The 23,301-nt window shown below is 47.7% G+C and overlaps 1 protein-coding gene across 12 annotated transcripts in view; it reads right to left on the bottom strand.

The window, feature by feature from the left end:
- Window positions 1-315: 315 nt before the first annotated feature.
- The window catches only part of LOC105486999 (neuron navigator 2), a 767,789-nt gene continuing 744,803 nt past the window's right edge, over window positions 316-23,301 (bottom strand). For all 12 annotated transcript variants that reach the window (XM_011750255.2, XM_071074969.1, XM_071074968.1 and 9 more), the window contains 7 exons: window positions 20,629-20,864; window positions 18,369-18,523; window positions 18,055-18,126; window positions 16,064-16,260; window positions 14,409-14,527; window positions 7,176-7,379; window positions 316-3,780 (listed from right to left, as the gene is read on the bottom strand). In XM_011750255.2, the coding sequence (XP_011748557.1) occupies window positions 3,655-3,780; window positions 7,176-7,379; window positions 14,409-14,527; window positions 16,064-16,260; window positions 18,055-18,126; window positions 18,369-18,523; window positions 20,629-20,864 (1,109 nt within the window). In that variant the 3' untranslated portion in view covers window positions 316-3,654. The remainder of the gene's footprint in view (window positions 3,781-7,175; window positions 7,380-14,408; window positions 14,528-16,063; window positions 16,261-18,054; window positions 18,127-18,368; window positions 18,524-20,628; window positions 20,865-23,301) is intronic.

The following is a 23,301-nucleotide window of genomic DNA, read 5'->3' on the forward strand; positions in this document are numbered from 1 at the left end:
GTGTGGTCCAGGCACTAGAGCACTGGTATTGCCTAGGAGTTTGTTAGAAATTGAGGATCCACCAGATCCCTGGTGATTCATAAAGTCTGAGAGGATCTGAAATTCTACAGTTCTAACAAGTTCCACAGGAGTGGCAAAAAGACCTGAGAAACTGAGAAGAGTCGGGATATGGATGGCATATCAGCCAAGACGGGTTTGCAAAGGTTTTGGGTTTTCCCTGCATTTGCTGCATCCAGATAAGACTGACTTGCTCTTTGCATGAAATTAAACTCTTATGAGGACTTGCTCTAGCACAGACAAGCCAAACCACTAATCTGAATAAATAAGCATCAATTTTATTGAATCATGAATAATTTAAGACTGGTACAATCATCAGCTTTCTTCTCTATGACATGGGGCATGATGTCCAGCAGATCATTGGCAAATCCAAAAACCTCATGACAAATGAAAATTAAATAGGTGAGGAGAGAGAGAGGAGAGGAGGAGGAAGGGGAGGGAGGATGGAAACATACCGTACACAAAATACTCAATTCCTAGTTTTCTCTTTAAAAATGGCTAGAAAAAATTCATCAAAATGCAGCACTTTAATCAATTATTTACAATTTCTATGTTACAATGAAAAAATGTACATCTTATAGAACATATTTCATAAACTGCTCCACTGGAAACAACTAGATCAAAACAGCAAACCTTCCATTTAATATCCACAAAGTTGGATTATTTTTCCTTTTTGAAGTAGATTCGCCACAATCAAATTTGAATACAGAGAATTTTGAAGTTTAAGCATCAAACAACAAAGTAAAAGTCCCCAAGATACAACAAAGATCTAGGCAAGTCTTGTTCCTGTCCCACTCCCACCCCACCCCTAATGAAACTTAAAAGGTATTCCCATTTCACTTATGGCCTGTATCATTCTTGGCAGTTTGGGAAGAGAACTTTTGGCTTCCATTGGTAACTCAACATAAATGTTGCATAGAATTTATACATTTCAAAATTGCCCTAACTGTAGAAAAGGCAAAATGGAAGCATTTCCAATAGAGCCCTAAATGAGTACAAAGTCACTTTGTCAAAGGTGAGTGGCACTAAAGTAAAAATATGACCAAAGTAAGAAATGTGCATATTAGACAACCCTGCTTCCCGAAACTTTAGGAAGGACACTGAGTTGTGAGTCACACAAGGGCTATGCTACTTGAAGTCAATGTTCACCAATCAGGCAGCACCAGGTACAGAAGTCTTGGTTCTGAACCTGGACCCAGTGGGAGGGAAGTCTGTGGGAGAGGGGAGAAGAGAATGACAAGGGAGGATGTCATATTAAAAAAAGGTTTTAAACAATATTGGCAGGTATCTACTCACAAGGTGATTGGAAAACTGCCCACAAGGAGAAGTCAACTTTACCTCCTCCCAAATTCACAGTACGCGAGTGTAGGGTCATTGCTGGGAGATAAATTGTCTAAGGAGGGCCACCCTTCAGGTTTACCAGAAATCTTAAGGTTTGGCCCCCCTGGTCACAGGCTAAATATATGGTTTGAAAGTTTTATTAAAAACAAAAACAGAACAAGACACACTCATTCCCAGATGACTAATGAAGGCTAAGCAGAATAGTCTGAGTTTGCTGAGATTAAAGCAGGGACAGTGTTGAAAAGTTTTCCTTTCACTAGTGGGACACATTCCCCTTTTCTTTTTAAAGAGGAAGAACATGGTGTCATCCAATACGAAGTGAGCAGTTTCGGGTCAAACTCTTACGGTAAGAAACTAAAAAAAGATGCCAAGAGACAAATCTTCAGAAATAGAAATGCAAAAGATGGAATAAAAACCCTGATCATTAAAACAGAGACACCTTCACTGGTGTCCAATAAAGATTCTCTTTATAAAACAGAAACAAACAACTCAAAAATGTATCATACTTTGTAACGAAAATACCAGTATGTTGAAGACACAGCAGACTGGGTTTCTATTAGAGCAAGTATCAGCAAGGTCATGTAGATTGTAGAAGCTTTTGCCTTCTCCTGTACCAGACAGATCCCTGTCCAGTTGGGTTGTCAGCTGGAGACTGATAAGAACCTAAAAAATGGATCTTTTTTTTTTTCTTTTTCCCATGGTCACGCATCCACACGAATGAGTCTTTCGGATGAGAAAAGTCACAGCAACTTGAGTTCTCCTAATGAACAGATGACTCTTTAGCCCTGTTTGTTTCAATGGGGGAAACAACGACAAAAAAACAAACCCCGGGCAGGCACGACACTTATGTAAAATGAACACAGTTAGTACAAAACCAGTAAGGCATCACTTTGGGAAGGTCAGCACCGAAGAGGTCAGGCAAGGCTCGTCCAGACGGGGCTTCTGGGAGGGGGTGACACTCACCCTTGTTGAGCTGCATCATGTTGGTTCTGAGGAAAGTGCAAGTCTTTTGCGGGGTGACCTCATCACTCCACTGAAAGCTGGGGCGGGGGCGCTGGAGGTGTTGGTGTGTGTTCTAAACCCTCAAGGATGAGAAGGGAAGGCAAGGTCCATGGCTCACCCACATGTCGAGGACTGGGTCCTCATCCATTTTAAAGGACACAGATGACCCCAGCCCTAGCAGGAGGAGGCGAGTGTGTAGGACTGTGAGGATGGACAACTAAAAACCAAAACTGAGCAGGACCAAACCGAAACTCAACTCCTGCGGTTCTTACTTTCACCAAAGGATTGATTCTGACCAAGAGGGGAAGGGGGAAAAAATCTTCAAAAATCAATGCATCAGAAAGGAAGAAACTCAACCTCATTTTCAAAAGGTAATCTGTTCTCCAAAGTAGAACAAGTCTCACTATACACAGTGTTTGCAGGAAAAAACAAAAAAACAAAAAAAAAAACACCACCTGATTCATTCATATATCAGAAGGAAACAGACGCATGCCATTCTGCACTGACAGCCACATCCACTCGCTCACACTCTCACTCCTTACTCTCTCACGGATTAATCAGAGGCTGATGGACCTGAATGGGGTGGTTGGATTGGAACAGGCAAAATACCTCTCGAGTAAGGAAAGCACCATTTAAAAAACATGAAAGCATGTTTTATTTTCTCCTAAGGTTTCCCTGTGTCGTAGCTCTGTAGTGCGTTGAACGTGACCAAAGCAAGCACCCTGGTTAGCACCAGTTCTCCCTGTGGCCGACTGTGTGGGAGGGTGGGTGGTGTGGCTCTGAAACCCAGTCTGGAGGGTCTGTGCTGAGGGGAAGCCGTGCTTCTCTGTGTTTCCAACTTTGCTCCAGTCTCTTCTGTCTCTGGGAAGCTTATGTCAGGATGCTGTTTGGTTTCAGAGCTTCATGTGGGTTCTACTTTTTTTTTTTTTTTGTCTCTCTTTTCATTTCAACGGCGATGATCCTTTCCCGAGAAGTATCTTCAGTGTCTTAGGGAGGTCACAGCAACAAGGCAAAACAATAATTAAAGTACAACCGAAGGTAGTGCAGTTCTCGCTGTGGAAGGAAGCGGTCCGCAGGCAGCTGGCCCAGGATGCCTGCACCCAGGTCGAGGCTGAAGGATGAGGGGTCTCGGTGTTCCCGCAGCTTCAGGGCTGCGGCTGGGGGCTGGCTCAGGAAGTCAACTTCAGGATGATGTTGGGGATGCAGGTGGAACGGGGCGAGGAGAAGAGGAGGGCGCTGGGCTCCAGGCCCCTGTCACAGAGTGGACTCCAAAGAGGAGTCCAAGATGTCATCGTGATGGCTGTTACTGTTGGAGTCGCTGTCATAGCTCTGGGGGCTGGAGTAGTTGGCTGCCTCCTGCAGCCTCATCAGCATGTTCATCTAGGGGAAGAGTGGGGAAGCATGAGCTACTTTCTGTCTAGTTGGCTGCCCACCCTGGACCCCTAGAAGGTCATGCCACCTCCTCCAGACTCACCTGGGATAACAGCCCACAGTGGAGGCAGTGGACAAGAACATGGACTTTGGGCCAGGCTTCCAGGGTTCAAATCCCAACTTCACCAATTACTAGCTGCATGACTTTGAACACGTTACTTAACCTCTTCATACTTGTTTCTTTACTGGTCAAATGTGAATAATAATAGTACCTGCCCTATAACGTTATGGAGTGGATTGAGTTAATATATGTAGAGCACTGAAAAACAAAATGATGCTCTCTATACATATTATATTTATTTTTTATTTAGGAGGGGCACACCTTTCAGGCATAGCCCTCGGCCTGGATGAAGGTGTGGCTGAGTGTCCCGGCTCCTGGAACTTGGCGTCAGCGTCACCAACATCTGAAGGACACGGACCCCCTCCCGCTTCGACAGGCATCAAACCCGTCTCTTTTCCTTGCTCTGGCCAGGTCAGACTGGAGCCAACTGTGCTCCAGCTCCTGTGGAAGCCTTGGCAGGGAGGTGAGGGGAAGTGCCAGTTACAAGCAAAGCATCCGAGTGCAAAGAGCCTTCGCTTGTGGTTCAGGAATCTCTGGGCAAGTTACCTAAGGTATCTGAGCCACCAGTTCGTCATCTATGGAATGGGGAGAATGGCAACACTTCTCATAGGGTTGAAGTAGGCAATAAAATGATATAATGTGTATTAAACCCTTAGAAGAGGGGATGGCCTGGCATATAGTAAGTGCTTAATAAATGTCATCTGTTGTCATCACCATGTAACTTAAAGAAAAGAGTTTAGCGACAGCGTTCTTGAATCTGCCCTTGTTTACGTTTTACGGGTCACTTGTTTGGGAGTGGGGAGAGGGAATAAAGGCTACTTTTATTTATAACTGTAAATTGTGTGTATGTATTGTATATTTTATATAGCAAGTAAGTCAGGAATATGGGGCCTGAGCTAAGGCCAAGATGCGGTGCAGCTGGGTGTACAATCCAGCTGCCCCTCGGGATGCTTTGCAGAGTCTACCCAGATGTGCCAGGCTGCAGAAGCACCATCACCTGGTGTCCATCTGCACAGCCATAACCAGGGAAGAGGCAGAGCTGAAGTATAATGGACAATCCTTGGCAACTGGGATTACTTATTCACTCATTAAACACTCCCAATATGTCCACAGTATATGGTTCTGGAACAAAAACAAATAAATCCTGTTCTCATGAAGGTCTCAGTCTCATGAGTGAGAAGGATTAACACATAAGAGAGCTATGATAATAGAGACACATGGCCCTGGGCAGAAAGAGAACTGGGACAAATATCAAATATCTAACTTGATAATAGAAGTGACTGGACTGGTACAGCTCACTTCTGGGGGCCTGGGGTTGGAAGGAGAATTCTTCCAAGAATCCTGAGTCTTACCTACACACCTTCTGTGTCCAACCAGTGATACAAATGTTACTGGCTCAGAAAAGATTGTTTAGGGATGGGCTGGCCATTCTTTCCTCTAGATATACTAAATTATATTTTCTATGTAAGTTAAGACCTCATGAGTTTGCTTCCGCAAAAATACCTCCGTGACCTTGGCTTTCGGCAATGGTTAACATTGCAAATGGCTGTTTAAAGTATGCCTCTTTCCTTTGTAAGACTACTGTTATAAATATTGCAAACTAGGTTGTACATGGCAATACAAATAATAAATCCTTAAAAAATACAGTTCCCACTAAAATCTTCAACAGAACCACAGCTACATCCCACCAAACAGCAGGATGGCAGACAACCTGAATTGCCTATTATTATTATTATTATCATCATCTAGGGACTTAATTAGCTGCTAGGAATAGAACAGTAAATCAGTTGTCTTTTAATCCTGCTACATGTCTTATATTTTCTTTTAGGTAATGCAAATAATATTCTCTGTTATGTTTTCTTTTAGCTATGCCTGCCAAGAAAGCTTGGGCCTAAATTTAAGGCATGATAATCGTCCTTTAACCATGGGAAGTTTTGGTATATTTGCTTCCTCTGTATTTTAATGGGCTTTTGACTTGTTAGGTCTAATTTAGCAGTATGACTTTGCATGGGTCTTATATTGGTAGAGTACTACAATTAATTAGAAATGCTACTGTGATTGGCCCAGGTGTTTCTTTTGTTTGTTTGTTTGTTTGTCTGAGACAAGGTCTGGTTCTATCAACCAGGTTGGAGTGCAGTGGCACGATCTTGGCTCACTGCAAACTCTGCCTCCCGAGCTCAAGCCCTCCTCCCACCTCAGTCTCCTGAGTAGCTGGGACTATAGGCGTGTGCCACCACGCCCAGTTAATTTTTGTATTTTTTGTAGAGAAGAGGTTTTGTTACGTTGCCCAGGCTGTTTTCGAGCTCATGAGCTCAAGCAATCCACCCAACTCAGCCACCAAAAGCACTGGGACTACAGGCATGAGTCACTGCACCCAGCCCGGTGCTTCGTTGTTGTTGTTGTTGCTGTTGTTGAGACAGTGTCTCGCTCTGTCGCCCAGGCTGGAGTACAGTGGCACAATCTCGGCTCACTGCAAGCTCACCTCCCAGATTCACGCCATTCTCCTGCCTCAGCCTCCCAAGTAGCTGGGACTACAGGTGCACGCCACCATGCCTGGCTAATTTTTTTGTATTTTTAGTACAGACAGGGTTTCACTGTGTTAGCCAGGATGGTCTTGATCTCCCAACCTCGTGATCTGCCTGCCTCGGCCTCCCAAAGTGCTTGGACTACAGGCGTGAGCCACTCCAGCCTGGGTGCTTCCTAAAGGGCCTTTGTTGTTTTAGCAACAGCCAAATAAATAAGAAGCTTAAACAGTGTTAAAGACTGAGCTTATCGCAATGACCATGGGACCCATATTCAGGCCCCCTCCCCTCTGTGAGTCCCTCCTGCCCTCAGACCTCTCCTTGTCTACTCTCCTGATCATTTGCCTTGGGCTTCTGGTCCTCAGCAATCTCTTCCTCTGCTCTGTTATTAGTAGGAGAGATCAAAGTAATAGGATAGTAGGTAATAGAGGTGGCATTCCAAATCAGAGGGCAAAGAGTTGTACAGAGACAGTAGGTATAAGAACATTTAAGAGGAAAAATCAATTCTTAACCTTTTATCTAGAACCAGAAAAAATTTTAGAGGAAAAGTCTTTAGGGATAAACACAAATCATGGAAGAAAATATTGGCAAAAATGGCCCTAATCTTGGGGTCATTTTCCAAATGGCCCAGTCATTTGAGTCCAGCCTTCCAAAGCAAGGCTGGGTTTAGTCACCTTTGTATTTCCAGAGGCCCTGCATCATACCCAACACACAGTCAGTGCTCAACGAATGCTGAACTGTTCTGGCAGCTGAGGACTCACCAGCGGATCGCCTTCAGCATCACTGGGGGGCACCTGCTTGCTTGTCGATCCTTCCCGAGGCATGGAGTAGCCATCGAAGCCGACATCCTCAGGCCGTAACTGCAACAGGGGAGGCCACTCATGTTGTTGCGGGCTGGCTGCCCATGGATATGTGTCCATCACCCACTTGGCAGGATCCTCCCAGGGGGCACGCCTTCCATAGAGCTGAAAACAGGCAAAGAAGGAACAGTCTGGAAGTGGCCGAGATCTCTCTTGGAGCCCCAGTTTTGCAGCTTTCTGAAAAACTCCCCAAACCCAGCATCATGCCTTCCCTGATGGAGTAATTCCACTTCTAGAATTCCATCCTCAGGAAGTCATCCAAGATGCAGATGGCTCTAGGTGCTAAGGCTGAAGGTAGCATGACCCAGTGGTCTAGAGCACAGGCTTTGGAGTCAGGGCGATCTGGGTTCATGTTTCAGCTCTGCCACTGACTCACCGTGTGACCCTAAACTCTGAGCCTTGGTAATCCAATTTGGAAAACTGACTCTGGGGGAAAAACAATGACCTGATTTGAAGCATTTGCTGACTTCCATGGTACAATCCCACCATGACTGATTTCAAATCACTGACATGATGTCACTGGATGTGGAGTTGGAAAGAGGTGCTACCAGCTTTTAAGAGCCAGCTCTAGTACTCCACTAGGTGCATCTACCCAAAGAATACCACCTACATACCTTGGGTGCTGGGTATCAACACTGCAGGCAGAGGTCACAATGGCCCTGGCTCAATATTTATTTTTATTTTGTATTGAGACAAGGTTGTGCAATGTTGCTCAGGCTGGAGCACAGTGGCATGATCACTCTCCCTGTGGCCTCAATCTCCCAGGCTCAAGTGATCCTCCTGCCTCAGCCTCCCAAGTAGCTGAGACTGCTTGCGTGCCACCATGTCTGGCTAATTTTTAAAACTTTTTTTTTTTTTTTTTAAAGAGATGGGATCTCTCTCTGTTGCCCAGACTGGTCTCAAACTTCTGGGCTCAAACAATCCTCATGCCTTGGTCTTCCAAAGGTCTGGGATTATAGGTGTGAGCCACTGTGCTGGGCTGGTCCTGGCTCAATAAAACCCCATTTCTTGAAATGGGTCTGACTCTCACAGCCCCTATATAGAAGCACTGCTCCTTTTCAAAACAGCAAATTGCTAAAAGACGCTGCACATAAGCAGTGAAATTATGAGGACTTCTCCCTTGTCATGTGTTTCTCAAAATTCCATAATAGCTAATTGGCTCTTAAAACAGTAAACTATATTATCACTTAATTTTATAGTAAGATCAACACCATGCCTCCAAGCTCCTTTTGTTAAGCCTCAATTATCTAATGGTAAAATCATTTTAGTGACCATTACTAGCAATTTGAAGAAATACATACATTCCTTAAAGAACAGAAACCTAGACTGGACCCCTTCCCAATGTGAGGCTCTGCATATTACACAGCTAGGTATAGGCTTTGTATATTTCTCCTTTAACACCACCACATCTTGCAGCTGACTGTGTGCCAGGTACTGTGAGAAATGCTTTACAAATACCTTGCTTAACCACCAGGCAACTCCAAGAGGAAGTACTACTGCCCGTGATTTACAGATGAGGAAACAGGCCCAGGGAGGAGAGAAGCCAGAATTGGAAACTAAGTGTGTTCAATTCCACGGCCCACCAGTTTGGCCCACTTGGTCCATGTGGCAGGACACGCTCACAGCCAGGGCAGTGTCGCCTGTAGTTCTGCAAAGAGGACTCTGCAGGGGGCCTTGAGGCACAGAAACTAAAGAGTCCTGTGGGCCACCACGGCTGTAGTGTGTCTCTAGGGTGGCCATGGCTGGCTGGCTGTCTGCTCCCCCTGCCCTCCCGGGAATCCTGCAGTGGAGAGGGTACGGAGAGCAAGGTGCTGACAACAGTGCAAAGCTGAGCTCTGAACCAACAAAACCACTTCTTTCCAAGGGGAAGGAGCTGGGGCCACCTAGCCCCACCCCCTCATTTACCAGATGGGCCAATCAAGGCCCAAAGAGCAGAGCCCGCTGAGAAAGGTTGTCGGGCAGGGCCCGATTTGAACCTAGAACTTCAACTTCCTTTGCCAGGCCTTTTTCCTCTCCACCCCTCCTGACTGACACCACCTGGAACAACTCTATCAGTCAGAGCCACGTGACTCAGCCAGACCCAGAGCAGGGAGACGCGGAGCAGGCTGTTGGCCAGATATCAGTGTACCAGCCTGCTGGCTCATTGTCCCCGCTAGCGGTGCCCATGCTCCCGTGACCGTCTGTGCCAACTGGGACCTCTAGGTATGATTTCTGTCAGGGAAGCTGGCCATCCAGCCGCTTCTCAGACGGGCCCATCTCTCTGCATTTGTGGATATCACCCCCTCTGCTTAAGTCACGTGGCCTCCTATGACTCATTGCCTTCCCAGACACCAGCACTCCTCCCGTCCCATGTTCTGGCCCAGTCTGTTGCTAAGTCTTCCTTAGCAGGAGTGAGTCTCAGGCCTAGGAACTCACTCTGGCATTTGCAAGGCAATTATTGCGTGAGCAGGAAGGAATCGTGTGAGGGGCATGCATTTGTGTGTACGTGGGCATGTGTCTCAGGGCAGAAGAGAACACAAAAGTGGGATATTTGGAGCAGAAGAAGGCTGCTCCAGACTAGAACCATTTGTGCAGTTTTGAGAAGTTTCTCCCTCTGAGGTCTTTCCCTGTGGAAACTGGGCTGCATTTCCCAAGCCAGACCTCACATGAGGCTGAACCAAACCCTCACAGCTACTGCTTTTATGACGGCTACTGCTTCTGTCTCCACCCTACAGCCTGGATGAGGACATGCTCAGGGCTGCAGAATCACAGAGGCTAGAACTCCTGGAGCTGAACCTGTCCTCAGAGATTACCTGGCACTGTGGTTTTCAAACATTTGCTCTTCATCTCTGGTCCTCAACTGAGTAGATTGGGGGCTTCATAAAAACCAGCCTGAAAAAAACACTCTTCTAGTCCAAACTTGTCAATTTATAGATGGAGAACCCAAGGCCAAGAGACAGGAGACCTGTCTGGGGTTTCAGAGGAGGCTGGATAATCTGATAAATGGCCCCGCACTCACCCTGCACTATTCCTGTTCCCTGCAGGAACCAGACCTGCCCTAGGCACAGAGAGGTCTTTTGAGTTACCCTGTAGACTTTAGACACTTTGGCAAGTGTTTCCAATGACAGCTCCAAAGGGAAGCAGGGCTGAGGACTGAGTCATAAGACAAATGCACATTAGGTACACGCTAACATCATCTGCAAGAACAGAAAATATTTTTACAAGCCTCCTCACTTGTCACTGGACATGTTCAAGTCTGGGTGATGAATGGCTGGGTAAGAACCATGGCAAGCAATGGAAACATCATAAAGCTCCTCAGCTCCACTGCAGGCCCTGAGGGTAGCAGCAGAGACAGTTGGACAGACAGACACAGAGGGGAGGACATTCACTTTCCCTAAGGCAGGGGAAGAAATCTGGCATCCCTACTGGGTCAGGAAAAATGGAAGCAGGACAACAGGGAGCTGAGACGTTGAAAACTAAAACCTGGGCCACTGTGAGCCCTCTGACTGTGGGATGCAGGGGGCTCCTGGGAGCGTGTGCACATCACAGAAGAATGCATCAGCTGCACATTCAGGAAGCTCCTCCAAGGAGTTCCACAAGTGCATCTGCACATACACACCCTTGCAGTGCTACCTTATGCTCACTAGAGGGCGATATGATGTCTCCTCCTGGCACGGGTGTACCTGTGGGAGGGGCTGCCTGGAAGTCATCCTCATCCCTTGAAGACAGCAGGTCTCCTTATGTTCCCACCAAATCCATACTACCACGGGCAGCCCTGCATCCCAGCTCCTGGTGCGCGGCAGCCCTGTCAGAACCCCTTCGAGGGATTCCACCTCTTCTCAGACTAGAACCTGGGCCAAGGGATTACTCACTCTGAACTGCAACATGCTCACTTCATGGCCACTTACCCGGGTTAGGTGAGGGGCAGGTGACCCTAGAGTAGGCGTGTACTCAAAGTAACACAAAGGAGAGTATGGAATTTTAATTTTTTAAAAATAAAGGAATCCTTTTGTCAAATGAAATAATAAGGGGAACTCCACTCTATAAAATTCAGTATTTGGTTCCCCAAGCCACCTGAGGCTTTTCAGTGGAGTGATGGGGGTCCTCAGGATAGCTGAAAATAACAGAAGTAGCCAGGGGTCAGCTAGTCCTGGGCACCAACGCTCCCTCCATCATACCCCACTGAGGGGACTTGGTAACGGGCAAGAACGTCCGTGAGCCTCAGTTTCCTCGTCTGTAAGAGACTCACTGGGCTGTCAGAACTAAATGAGATCATGCACGTCAGGCCCCTAATAGTGCCTGGCAAGTAGCAGGCCCTCAAAAAAACATCACCAAACGTTCCTTCAAAACCAGAGGCATGAAGAATACAGCAAGCTTCCCCAGGAATCCACAGAGTCTATATGGTCTCCTGGGTTCATAAGGATGGCGAGGTCACAGGTTTGGGGCATAGTGACTCACTTTTGAGCCACTTAGTGGGATGCAAACTCTGGCCGCCTCCCTTTGCAGCTCTGTACTCTTGAAAGACTAACCTTCAAATGACCTCAAAGCACAAAGCAGTGATGACTTTTCCTACCTCACACTGAACTGGTGAGTCTTGAGATTGGAACATGTCTCTGCTTCCTGCCCCAGATTGCTGGGGCCTCACTTTCTCATGTTGGGAAGGCACCTAATGTTCCTCTATGATCAGCTCCATCAGCAACCTCTCCTAGGTGGGAAGGGGAGTTCCTTTCCAGCCATGCCCAGAAAGCCTTCTTTTAGGTTCTGGTCCAAAGGGGCAGAGCCTTGGCACCACCATCCACTGGTAACCAATGAGGAGCTTGCTCAAGTGCAGCTCAAGGCTGGAGCACAGACAGGCTCCCTACTTCCGGGTTAATGCCTCCCAGGGCAGAGGAGGCCTTTATTCAGCAGAGCCCATGAGTTCTTCCCAGTGACTCTGAGGTTCACTCCCCTTCCTATACCAGAAGACAATATTTAGAGCAAAGATGAAGCACATGGGAGAAAGTGAGGTGGAATTAGGGGCAAACAGTCCACCTCATCCGCCTGCAATTCTCTTTGCTTTTCTTAAGCAGCTTGGGTTTCCCAGAGGTGCTGGGCGTATCACACTCCCTGGAAGCCACCAATGAGAACAGAGGAGAGAGGCCTCTGAAATGAGACAGACTGCAAGAATCCAGCAGGTAGGAGACGCTTCTACTGGCCCCAAAGTAGAAATGACTGGGTGGTTGTTTGGGTCTGTGGTACTAACAAAACTATTTGATTCAGAACTAAATTGTGGTCAATTTAATCCAGGCCAGTGACTTTACCTACCTACGGAGATTCCACTGCAAAGATCTAAAGTCATTCATACCTTCTTGTATGAAAGCAACAGTTGACAGAGCACTGTTAACTAATGATTTGGGGCTGGCCAAAGGTTGCCTAATTTCTTGCTTTTTTCCTGCTTTCACAATACACTTGTATTAAATATGCTGACTTGAATTTGCAACGCGTATGCTCCAGTTTAATGAAATGCATCACAAGAGGCAAAATATTTTCCTTTTCAAGCTCCCTTTGTCCCGAATGCCTCTGAAGACCATCATTGCTGCTATTAATCATAGACAGAAAATAGTTCAATATTTCTCAGTTCAGCCCAATATAGAGAAATGACAAACACTGACTGCAGCCATTAACTTGCATTTGTCACCCACGTGCCTGCGGGTGCACACCGGTCCCTGCGCCCTCCACAGGCCTACGATAGCATCTGGTGTCTCCCATTGTCCAGTACCAAGGAAACAAAGAAGCTCTTGGAAACCTGGCTACCAAACTGGTTTCTGGATTATTCAGCCACACGTGATGTCTGCTAATTATGCACTGCGAGTATTAAAAGCCTACAGAACTACTTAGGCAGCCTTGTTGAGCTGCCTCCAGGCTCAACAATAAAACTATCCCAAGTTCCAAATTAATGGTAAGCTTCCATTTAAACCCTGGGTTAAGTGAGAAGTAAGAATTTGTGCTTTCCGGGCTGGTAGCACATGCCTGTAATCCCAGCTACTTGGGAGGCTGAGGTATGAGAACTGCTTGAACCCAGGAGGTGGAGGTTGCAGTGAGCTGAGACTGTGCCACTGTACTCCAGTCTGGGTGACAGAACAAGGCTCTGTCTAAAAAAAAAAAAAAAAAAAGAATTTGTGCCTTCCAACTGCTGCCAGGCAGGAGGAACTGGCAGCCTTACGGGCCCCGAAGTTACCTAAGAGGGTAGGGGTGCTGATGTCAGGGAAAGAGTGCCACCAGCCTCAGGGCTAAGAACCTGGAATTTGATCCAGAAGGCATGGATTCAAATCACAGACCTTTCAAGTTTCCCTTTTGTAACCTTAAGCACATCATTTATTCTCTTTGAGCCTCATTTTTTTCTCTTAAAAATGGAGTAAAGGCCGGGCGCGGTGGCTCACGCCTGTAATCCCAGCACTTTGGGAGGCCGAGACGGGCGGATCACGAGGTCAGGAGATCGAGACCATCCTGGCTAACACGGTGAAACCCCGTCTCTACTAAAAAAAAAAAAAAAAAAAAAAAAAACTAGCCGGGCGAGGTGGCGGGCGCCTATAGTCCCAGCTACTCGGGAGGCTGAGGCAGGAGAATGGCGTGAACCCGGGAGGCGGAGCTTGCAGTGAGCTGAGATCCGGCCACCGCACTCCAGCCTGGGTGACAGAGCGAGACTCCGTCTCAAAAAAAAAAAAAAAAAAAAAAAAAAAAAAAAAAAAATGGAGTAAAAAACCAAATTTCTGTCCAAGTTCCACGACTAATCCAAGGCTTAACCCAAAAGGCAGATAGGAGAATATTTTGCAAACTGTGCAGCACTACACATGTATATGGTTCTACTTCTCATGCACTCACGATGCTGAGCACTTTTGTTTCATCCTTGCAACAAACTCTTGGTGGCAGAATATCAATGAGGGCTCTGAGGCACAGACAGGCTAACCAGCTGGCCTGGGGTCACAGCGCTAATGGGTGGCAGAGCCAGGACTTGCAGCCAGGTGTCCTTACACTGTGCTAGACTGATGACTTCCCAGGCGAGGGGTTGTCACCCCATGTTAGTCAGATTCCTGGAGGAGGAGATAAAGACAACTCATCTGGTCACCAGAACAGTCCCCTTCAGCTTCGAGGAAGCCAGCAGGGGTGTCTTCTCACCTGGAGTCCTTCTCTGACAGCTTCCAGGAGATAGGGGATAATGGAGTAGTTCCACAAGTCGGTGAACCACACTCTCGAGCCGTCCACATCGATGGGGCATGACAGGAAGAGCCGGGGGCCTGGAGACCACAGTGAAAATACATTAGCACTCAAATGGGCGTGGGTGACGGGGCATCGGGTGAAGCCATGGTCCGAGCACCCTTCACAGGAGGGACCCTGGACGTTCTGACGGCAGGGCTGAGGCCTGTACACAGACACACTAGCCCTGGATGGTGGGCACAGAGAAGGACACTCTGATCCCTGATTCCACCTGGGGGTCTCCCTCCTCCAGGAAAGGCTTGATGGGGAAGATGCTCACTGTGGCATTACTAATCTTGATTTTTAAAAACAGAAGCCCATGACTACAAGTCCAAAAGAACAGAAACAGTTAAGCAAATGAGGGTACATCTGCATTTGATCATTTTGTAGCCTTTAAAAATAATTTTAAAAACTGAGTAATTGGCTGGGCATGGTGGCTCATGCCTGTAATCCCAGCACTTTGGGAGGCTGAGGCTGGTGGATCACCTGAGGTCAGAAGTTCGAGATCAGCCTAGCCAACATGAAGAAACCCCTTCTCTACTAAAAAATACAAAAAAATTAGCCGGGTGTGGTGGCAGGCACCTGTAATCCCAGCTACTCGGGAGGCTGAGGCAGGAGAATTGCTTGAACCTGGGAGGCGGAGGTTGCTGTGAGCTGAGATCACGCCATTGCACTCCAGCCTGAGCAACAAGAGCAAAACTCTGTCTCAAAAAACAAAAACAAAAACAAAACAACAACTGAGTAGCAACAGAGAATGCTCATGAGATAGTGCTAAATGAAAAAGGATTTTTTTTTTTTTTGGAGTCTAGCTCTGTTCCCCAGGCTGGAATGCAACGGTGCAATCTCGGCTCACTGCAGCTTCCACCTCCTGGGTTCACGCGATTCTCCTGCCTCAGCCTCTTGAGTAGCTGGGATTACAGGTGCATGCCACCAAATCCAGCTAATTTTTTGTATTTTTAGAGTAGAGACGCGGTTTCACCATGTCGGCCAGGCTGGTCTCGAACTCTTAACCTGAGATGATCCATCTGCCTTGGCCTCACAAAGTACTGAGATAACAGGCAGGAGCCACCATGCTTGGCCAAAAGGAACATGTTATATGTATGCTATGATTGCCACTACATAAAGTGTAAACATATATATATATATATATATATATATATATATGAACAAGGACAGAAATCTTAGTTCGAATAATGAAAATTATGTCAAGATGGTGGGATGGTTAGTGATCTTTTTTTCTCTGTTCTAAATGTCCAGCTTTCAGAAATGCTGGTAAAACTTCATTTTTCAAGCAAAGCCAATCCTGAGGGTAGCTTCAGCCTGGGGGAACCTTGAGGTGGGAGCTCTTTAGTGAGCTAGCAGTTTCTACATCGGGCCAGGATGGACACATCTCTCTTCTGCAGACCACTAGCAATCTGGGGTCTGCCTGGACTGTGACTGTCCCTCTGCCCCCTTTCTATCTTTATGGACAGTCCAGCTTCTGCTGACTGTGCCTGCAAAGTGCTGTCCTGGCCAGGGCCCAGAGAATGGGCACCTGAGGATGCCAGCCCACCCCCTCAACCCAGTCTCCCACCCACCGATGGTGACGTCCGAGGAACTGTGAGCCTCCAGGAAGCGGTTGAGGTGATGCCAGACCTTGGGAATCCAGTCGATGATTTTTACCAGCTCCATATTGCGCACCCGCCCACTGATCTCTGTTTCCATGAGCTTCCTCCTCAGGAACCGGCCAAGGAAACCCTTCACAGGCTCCGTGTGGTTGGCACAAAGCACCCATCTGGAGGAAGTCAGAAACACTTTTCAAGATGATAGTGATCCAAATGATGGCTGACCTCAGGAACCAAAGCATGTTAGAAACAGAAGGTGTATATGCTAATGCAACAAATTGGATTAGCGATGCACCGAACAGTTCTAAACATTGTAACTATGTATTAACTCACAGTTCCTCATAGCAACCCTCTAACATAGATATTATCACCACCTCCATTTTACAGACAGAAATGCTAAGGAACAGACAGGTCATGTAACTTTTCCAGGATCAAACAGCTAGTTAATTGAAGAGCTAAGATGGGAACCAAGAAGCCTGGCTCCAGCGGCTAGGCTGTACCCACTGAGATAAACTGCCTCTTGTGCTTGGTGTGGAACTCTGTGCTATGCTATGGAACTATCACTGTGACTAAGACACAGTCCTGGTCCCCAGGAGCTCACAGTCTGGTGGAGGAGGCAGACAGGCAAAGAGAGAAATGAAATATGATGAAGCCTAAGGGAATCAGGGAGGGCTCCTGAGAGGAGGGGATGTCTGGGCTGAGACTGGACAGTTAATGGGCAGCAACATAAGGAAAGGCAGGAGCAGGTGTTAGGGTCAGGAGTGGGGTGATGCTGCAGCTTTCGCAAAGGCATGGGAAACAGCATGGGTGTTTGCAGAAACTACCAGAAGTTTAGTGTGACTGAAGTTCAGACTTGACCTGCCAACCCACGGAGTCTGGATTTCATTCTGCAGGCCATAGGGAGCTGGAGTTACTGAAGGACTTTAAGCACGAGAGTTCTATGGTCAGATGTGCACTCTAGAATGCTCACTCTGGTCTGGCTGCCACAGTGTAGAGGATTGGCTACAGGATGCAGGGGGGAGGCTGCAAGCAGACGTACTGACTAGGTGATGGCAATGGTGTGCTGGGTGATGATGGGGCAGTGATGGGGGGAAGAGGAGGACGATGGACTTCAGGGATAGTTAGGGGAAAGCATGAACAAGACCAGGACAGCGTAAATGCAGAGGTGAGCCATGCTCTCAGGGTGCTGGAGGAGTCAACATTTCTCTAGTAATTACATTCAGACCCACTTTCAATAGATCTCCCTCAGAGATACCTGCAGAATGGCCAGTGGAAATGAGCCGGGGGTTCCAGCCCAGGAGACAGCTTCACATCCACCTCTAAGGACCCAGGCAGGAGAGGTGAAGTCAACTGAGATTCATTATACGGGGAAGGGGTGTTTGGCGATGTCAATCAGACAGTAATGCAACCTAGCACAACCGAGGAGAACAGTCCCTCCCACACCCTGGCCGTGAGAGAGCACCAGCATGGTGCTGTGGCAGCGGGGCAGGGAAGACGAGCTGGCAGGGAGTCACAGCAGCTGGGACTCGAGGGCCCACAGGCCCAGCTAGGTGGGGACGTTTTAGGTAAAAGCTGCCATTGCTCATGTTCACTTGGGACAGAGAGACGCCACTGGTAACAAGAGGGCAGCAGGGTCACCTGCAGTCCCTTCCAGAGCTGCCCCTTTGACCCTGTGACAGCAGGACTCAGAGGCAGAGACTTGAGTGCAAGTTCCACTCTGCCACTGACCAGTGTGTGACCTCACCCAAGTCACTGAAGTCTCTGGGCCTCAGTTTCCCCATTTGTAAACGGAGAGTGGTAAATGTAATTACTTGAGGCTGAAGTTAAAATTAAATGGATTAAGCTGAGAAAAATGCTTAAGTAGCGTACAACGCATACTCAACGCAGGCGTCTCTACTCGCGCCATCTTGCTTTCCCTCTTTGTGATTCCATAGGGTAACTGGACAAGGGAAGGGAAAACTGACCTGAAGTTATGGTGAAGCTGCAGGTTGGGAGTCGAAGAGGTAGCCTGGTTCATTGTGCCAATTATGTAAGGGCTGTGGGTAAAATAAAAGAAAAGAAAGCTGTGAGTTCAAGCCAAGCTAGAGAACAAGGTGGTCACAGAGGCCCGCAGCCCTGTGCTTCTAGGCCGGTGGACAGCTAGCCGCCTCCCCCTCCCAACCCTGTGTGTGTGCACGGCTTCACTCCCACACCGGCCCTGGGCCGCCTGTGTGCACAGTGCCCCATAAGGTGGCAGCACTCTCTCCCGGGGGCTATGAGGTCCAGAACCAGCCTTTACCATTTGTGGTACTTGCAGTTGAGCAGCCCGTTGAAGATCTCGCCCAGAGAGCTCACGTGGTGTAGGTTGTCCAGGATGATGACGAGGGGCATGTCCACAGCATTGTTCTCACTGTTGCACTGGTCAGCAAGGTTGGACAGGTACTGGCGCAATTCCTATGGTGGCCAGGAAGGCCGAAGGAGAACAAGTTGGTGAATGTACTCAGTGAAGACACACTGCTCAGGGTCTTTGCCTCACCCAGGCCAGTGGAGGCGGAAAGGCCCTTCATGATGCTGCGCTGTGAACACATTCCGGGTGTCTGCCTATTACAGGGCATTGGCTTGGTGCTCAGGGGATGCAGAGTGGGCATGGGATGAGTTAGGACTGGGTCCTGCCTTACAGTCAGTATTCACCCAGTGACTGAAAACCTTGAGCCTGGGGTAAAAGCACAGCACTGTGCTCTGTATGTATGTGGCCTGAGAGCTATATACACAGAAGCCCTCTACACATCAGAGCAGCAGAGGAGCCAGACACACACTTAAGTCAGGCTGAGTAGTGCTGTGGCAGACACAACACACAGCACAGGGGAGATGAGTCTACATGCACCGGGCTTGGGGAAATCCTGCTGAAAGGGCAGGCTTTGGATTTAACCTTGGCGAATGGGTGAGGCATTGGCTTAGCAGGGACTAGAACACAGCCCTGCATGCCTGGGGTAAGGGATGCATATCAAAAATGGAAGAGGAAGAATAATGGTGCATCTGTGGAAAAGGCTGAAATGGCAAGGTAAGGAGCTGGCAGAGAACCTACGATGGCTGCCTGCCATTACTGTCATCATCATGATAGCTGGCATCACTTAGAGACAGGCAGGGCTTTAAGAGCCTTACACGCCGGAACTTCTGTAGTCCCACAGTAACCTAGAAGTGAGTAGTATGATTACCTCCATTTTACAGATGGAGAAGCTGAGGCATGGTACGATCGGGTGCCTGGCCTGAGAGTGCACAGTGGGTAAGCAGTGGGCATGGGTCAGACCTGGGTTCCTGCTCCAGTCAGTATCTTCACCACACTGGCCTGTCTTAGATGCCAGCCTGCTTGCTCAGGGGCTAACATCTTCTCCCTCTCCTACCAGCACCCACCCACCCTGGGCCTCCATTTTAAGTCAAAATATGACTTGTTAGCAGTAGAAAAAGCCCACCTTTTAAAGTGACTGGTTCTTTTAGTCCCTCTTCACCGTGATCTCTGGGCCCCAGGCACGTGGCTCCCCATACCTGCAGAGCCTTCACTTACTGGTCCCAGGAGAAGTTCCCTAACTCACACAAAGGCTCTCAACAGAAGGGCTCTGGGTACATCTCTCTTGTCCTGCACCTACATCAAGTTACTTGGGGAGCTTGTAGATGGTGCAGCCATCTACAACCTAGGGAAATAGACCATCAAGCGAGGTCTAGGAACCTGTGTCTTCAAGCATACCAGGTGATCCTTAAGGCCAAGGAGTCATTTCCAATTCACCTTTGATCCTCAGGCCCCTTTGCAGAGGGCCAGCTAGAGTCAATTATCCATCAGTGCTCACTAATGCATGAATGAACAGGTCTGAGAAAGCACTTTCCAACTCTCAGCAGGGACCAGGTCGGGCTCCATTCACAATGGTTTCCATTGCTCACTGTGAAGCAGGATCCAACCTATTTGCTGGCCACAGGGCTCTAGAGTCCAAGACTTTGACTTGAGCTTCAGTTCTACCACTTAGTACCATCTGAGTGGTTTTAGGCGCAGGACCAATCTGCTTTAAGCCTCTGTTTCCTTCTCTGCAAGATGGGGATGGTGACAACTACTCCCTTGAAGGTATTGCTGCGAGAAGGTGTTTGCTGGCGATGGGGCAAGCAGTCCATAAATGTGGGCTTCTATTGTTTTTATTATTGTGATTTTTGTTAATGGTGTCATTATTGTTCCAAACATATTTTATTTTGGAAAATCAGTAACACCCAGTACACACATGATAACTTCTTGGTAAACTGCAACAGATGTATCTTGCATAACATTAAAGAACTACCAGGACTGAGCATCATAAATGAGCTCGATCGGCTTAACCACAGATGGAACTTCCTACTGGGAGGATCGGAGTGGAGCCTTCCTTTCTGCTAGCCCCCTCTGGATCTCCTTCACTGGGCTTTCTAAAACCATCCAAGGAGAGCTGATAGGAAATGTTGCTTTCCCATCAGACACTAGCCTGATGATATCATCAGTTTCGAAAGGGCCTAAAAATACAGCAGACTCAGAATGACCTCCTCACCTTGCTGGACTTATGGTCCACGTTAAAAGTGGCGATAACCCCGTCTGTCAACTCCCGTCCCTCTCGAAGCACCATATACTCAGACAGCCGGTTGGCCAGGTAGGTTTTCCCAGTGCCGCTGGGGCCAGAGAGAATGATCCGACGGTGCTCTATCAGGAGGGAGACGTAGCGCTGCAGGATGGGCTTGGGAATCAAGGACTCAAACACCAGTGAGTCCAGGCTGTTTTCTGCGAGCCCTGCATTTGGGAGAGACAGGAAGCGTCTGAAGTCCTGTAGAAAAGGTAGCTCTCTGTGCTTGCCTAACTGGGACTGCCAAGACCTGAGGTTATTCCTTTCCTCGGCAGTCTACTCACCTGAGATTCCTGCACACCCAGGGACACTGGAAGCTGACAGCAAAGTGCTGCTGCTCTAGGAAGTCACCTCCCTGTTCATCAATGCCACATGCTTCTGTCTCCTGTCTTGGCTAACTTCCCAGACTCAAACTCACCTTGAACATTTGGGCTCTCAGTCCCCATCTGTCCTCTGCAGAATTCATAAGGCTCTGGGCTCTTTTTGCCTGTCTGGATTTACTATACTTACTACACACACACACACATGCACACCTCTACTATACACATACACACACACACACACATATATATACATATATATATATATATTTACTATACATATGCTATGTATACTATATCTATGGCATCTGCCCAAACCAAACCTGAGTCCTGTCTATCACAACCCTGAGGTTGCCTCTTCACCCTGCTCCCTCCCACATGCCAGGTACCACTGCTATCCACACTAAGACGTGCCATGAAGGCAACAGCACTTTTGTTTTTAAAAGGAAGAAGAATGCAAGGCGGGATCATTTGATTCTGGAATGTGAATACTGGCAGACCTAGCCTGAAAGCCTGAAATATTGTTAGCTGGGACTCTTGGTCCTCAACAACATCAAGTGGAAACTTATCCTTTCCCTTTCCTATCTGGGACAATGTCATCAATCAAAGTGGTTGGCTTCACAAGAGGTATCTTTTGGATACTGTCTCTAAGAGAAGATCCATCCAAGGTTGGCTGTCCAGAACCTCAGGTCATTGTTTAAAAGCCACTCTCAAGAAACCAGCAGAATTAATGAAAAGTAAACTGAAGAGTATTTACTGTTTTGTAATAGCAAATTCCTTCTACATACTCAGTCACTGCTAGCAGATACCCCCAAAGCATCTATATGTTTGTTTCCAGTCTTCCCGCAATCACGTAACCCCTAAATGCAGTGACTCTTCCAGAATGAACATGACAAAGGCCCCCAGATACCTTATCTGCTAGGGACAAGTCTAACATTTTCCTGCTACTGAGCTTGATGTAGCGTACACTTGCTCAAACCTCAGTGCAAAGTATGGAGTGCAGGGTCTCTACATTTAATATTAATAAACACAGGAAAAACCCACTAGAACACCCTCTCTGTACATATATACTGCTCTGTTTCAGTCTTCTGCCATAAACCCCACAGGGAGTGACTATTTTGCCGATGAGCTCACTTCAGGAAATGCAAAGTCGAACCCCCTTCCCCTGGTACCACTGAAGTGAATCACTGCAGCTCAGACAACTCTTTCAGCTCAAATCTTTGAGTGGTTTTTAGTGCCTTGAAGTCATAAGTTTTAAGTACTTTAGGAAAGAGAAGAGTCAGGTATCACTGAAAAATAAACCAAGCTGATCCCTTGAGGTGCTGAAACTTGATGTGTTGGCAGCAGCGACGGATCAGGGTCTGCAGAGGGGTGGCACGCTCCATAGAGGCAAGTGGTCTTGTTACTTTCTAGAGAGGCTTGGCCTGGTCTCAGCAATAGGCCATTCCTTTTACCCCTCAGTCCCTTGTAACGCTCACCTGTAAAACCAGCAAGTGAACAAGGCACGCTTGGCAGGAGGGATGAAATGCAATTTGAACCCAGGACATAAAAGGCTCTCCTGAAAGGGTTCTTGTTGAGGACGATCGTTCCAGTGTGTCTGGTACTCCTTCCTGCTTCCCCTCATGGTAGAACTCTTCTTTCCCATGGGGAGCTCATTCCTGGTGGTTCAAGTGGAACCAATCCAGCTCCTCCATCCACCCAAAGGGACAGGCTTGTGAGCAGGCTCGGACAAATCCTCTCCCTAGTCACAATGACCAATTCAGTGACGGGCCTTTGACTTATAGTGGGCCAGAGTCATCCCTAGGAATTATCTGTTACATTTTTCCCCAAATCCCTCTTTCCTTCAGGTTCCTAAGCTAGAAGAAGGAATTGGGCTACGAGGGGCCCTTTCATCAACCACCTGCAAAGAGTTCAATAAATAAGCACAGCCGTGACGGGCAACGCTGAGGCAGGCCTTGTCCTGATTCACTGTCTGAGCACCTGGATCCAGCTGTGCTTGAGGTATGCTCCTGCATTGCCCAGGGCCATGAGCCCATACATTTCCTTTTTACCTGTAGCTACTTTTGAGTCTGTTTCTGTCACTTATAGCCCAAGGGCACAATTGTGGCATTTCACTTGCCAGCAGGAGAAGGCTGTGTGAGGCTCAAGCAGTATGTACCACTTGCCACCTGCAGAGCAAGATCTTAATTCCTGCTGATGGAAAATGGTGGGGTGCTTCTGGAAACTCTACCAACCAAGAAATACATCTTGTGTCAAACAACTGCAAAACTGCAGTCAAGAGGAG

Source organism: Macaca nemestrina, chromosome 12 (assembly GCF_043159975.1).
Source record: "Macaca nemestrina isolate mMacNem1 chromosome 12, mMacNem.hap1, whole genome shotgun sequence".
Lineage (NCBI taxonomy): Eukaryota > Metazoa > Chordata > Mammalia > Primates > Cercopithecidae > Macaca > Macaca nemestrina.